General features: G+C 63.8%; 1 protein-coding gene across 1 annotated transcript in view; it reads right to left on the reverse strand.

Moving 5' to 3' along the window:
• The window catches only part of TMEM161A (transmembrane protein 161A), a gene marked incomplete at its 5' end in the record, with an annotated part of 2,823 nt that overhangs the window by 1,810 nt on the left and 687 nt on the right, over positions 1-326 (reverse strand). Inside the window, 2 exon segments of the mRNA XM_008938024.1 lie at positions 1-132; positions 268-326. The exon segment at positions 1-132 is cut by the window's left edge and continues 8 nt beyond it. Coding sequence (XP_008936272.1) covers positions 1-132; positions 268-326 — 191 coding nt within the window.

Consider the following 326-nt stretch of genomic DNA (forward strand, 5'->3'; position numbering starts at 1 on the left):
TTGTCGGCCGCCATCCGGAGGGCGTCGAGGTGTGTCTGGGCCAGGCGCAGCCCTGGGAAGGTCAGGCAGGCACCCAGGAAGGAGCACAGGGCCACCAGCCCCAGCTTGAAGGCCAGCTTGGCAAGGGGCAACCTGCAGAAAGAGAAGGTAGCGTGGCAGGGACCGGTCAGCTCCATCCCTGCTGAGCCCCTGAAGGGTTCCCACCTCAGACCTCCAGAAAAACCTCTCAAAACCCCCATTTCCCTCCCTGCCCAGCCGTTGACTCACGTCCAGTCCCAGCCCTGCTGCTTCAGGATGCTCTCCAGGTTGCTGCTGACACCGGCCAA

The sequence above is a fragment of the Merops nubicus genome, unplaced genomic scaffold (genome assembly GCF_000691845.1).
Source record: "Merops nubicus isolate BGI_N331 unplaced genomic scaffold, ASM69184v1 scaffold30883, whole genome shotgun sequence".
In the NCBI taxonomy this organism is placed as follows: domain Eukaryota; kingdom Metazoa; phylum Chordata; class Aves; order Coraciiformes; family Meropidae; genus Merops; species Merops nubicus.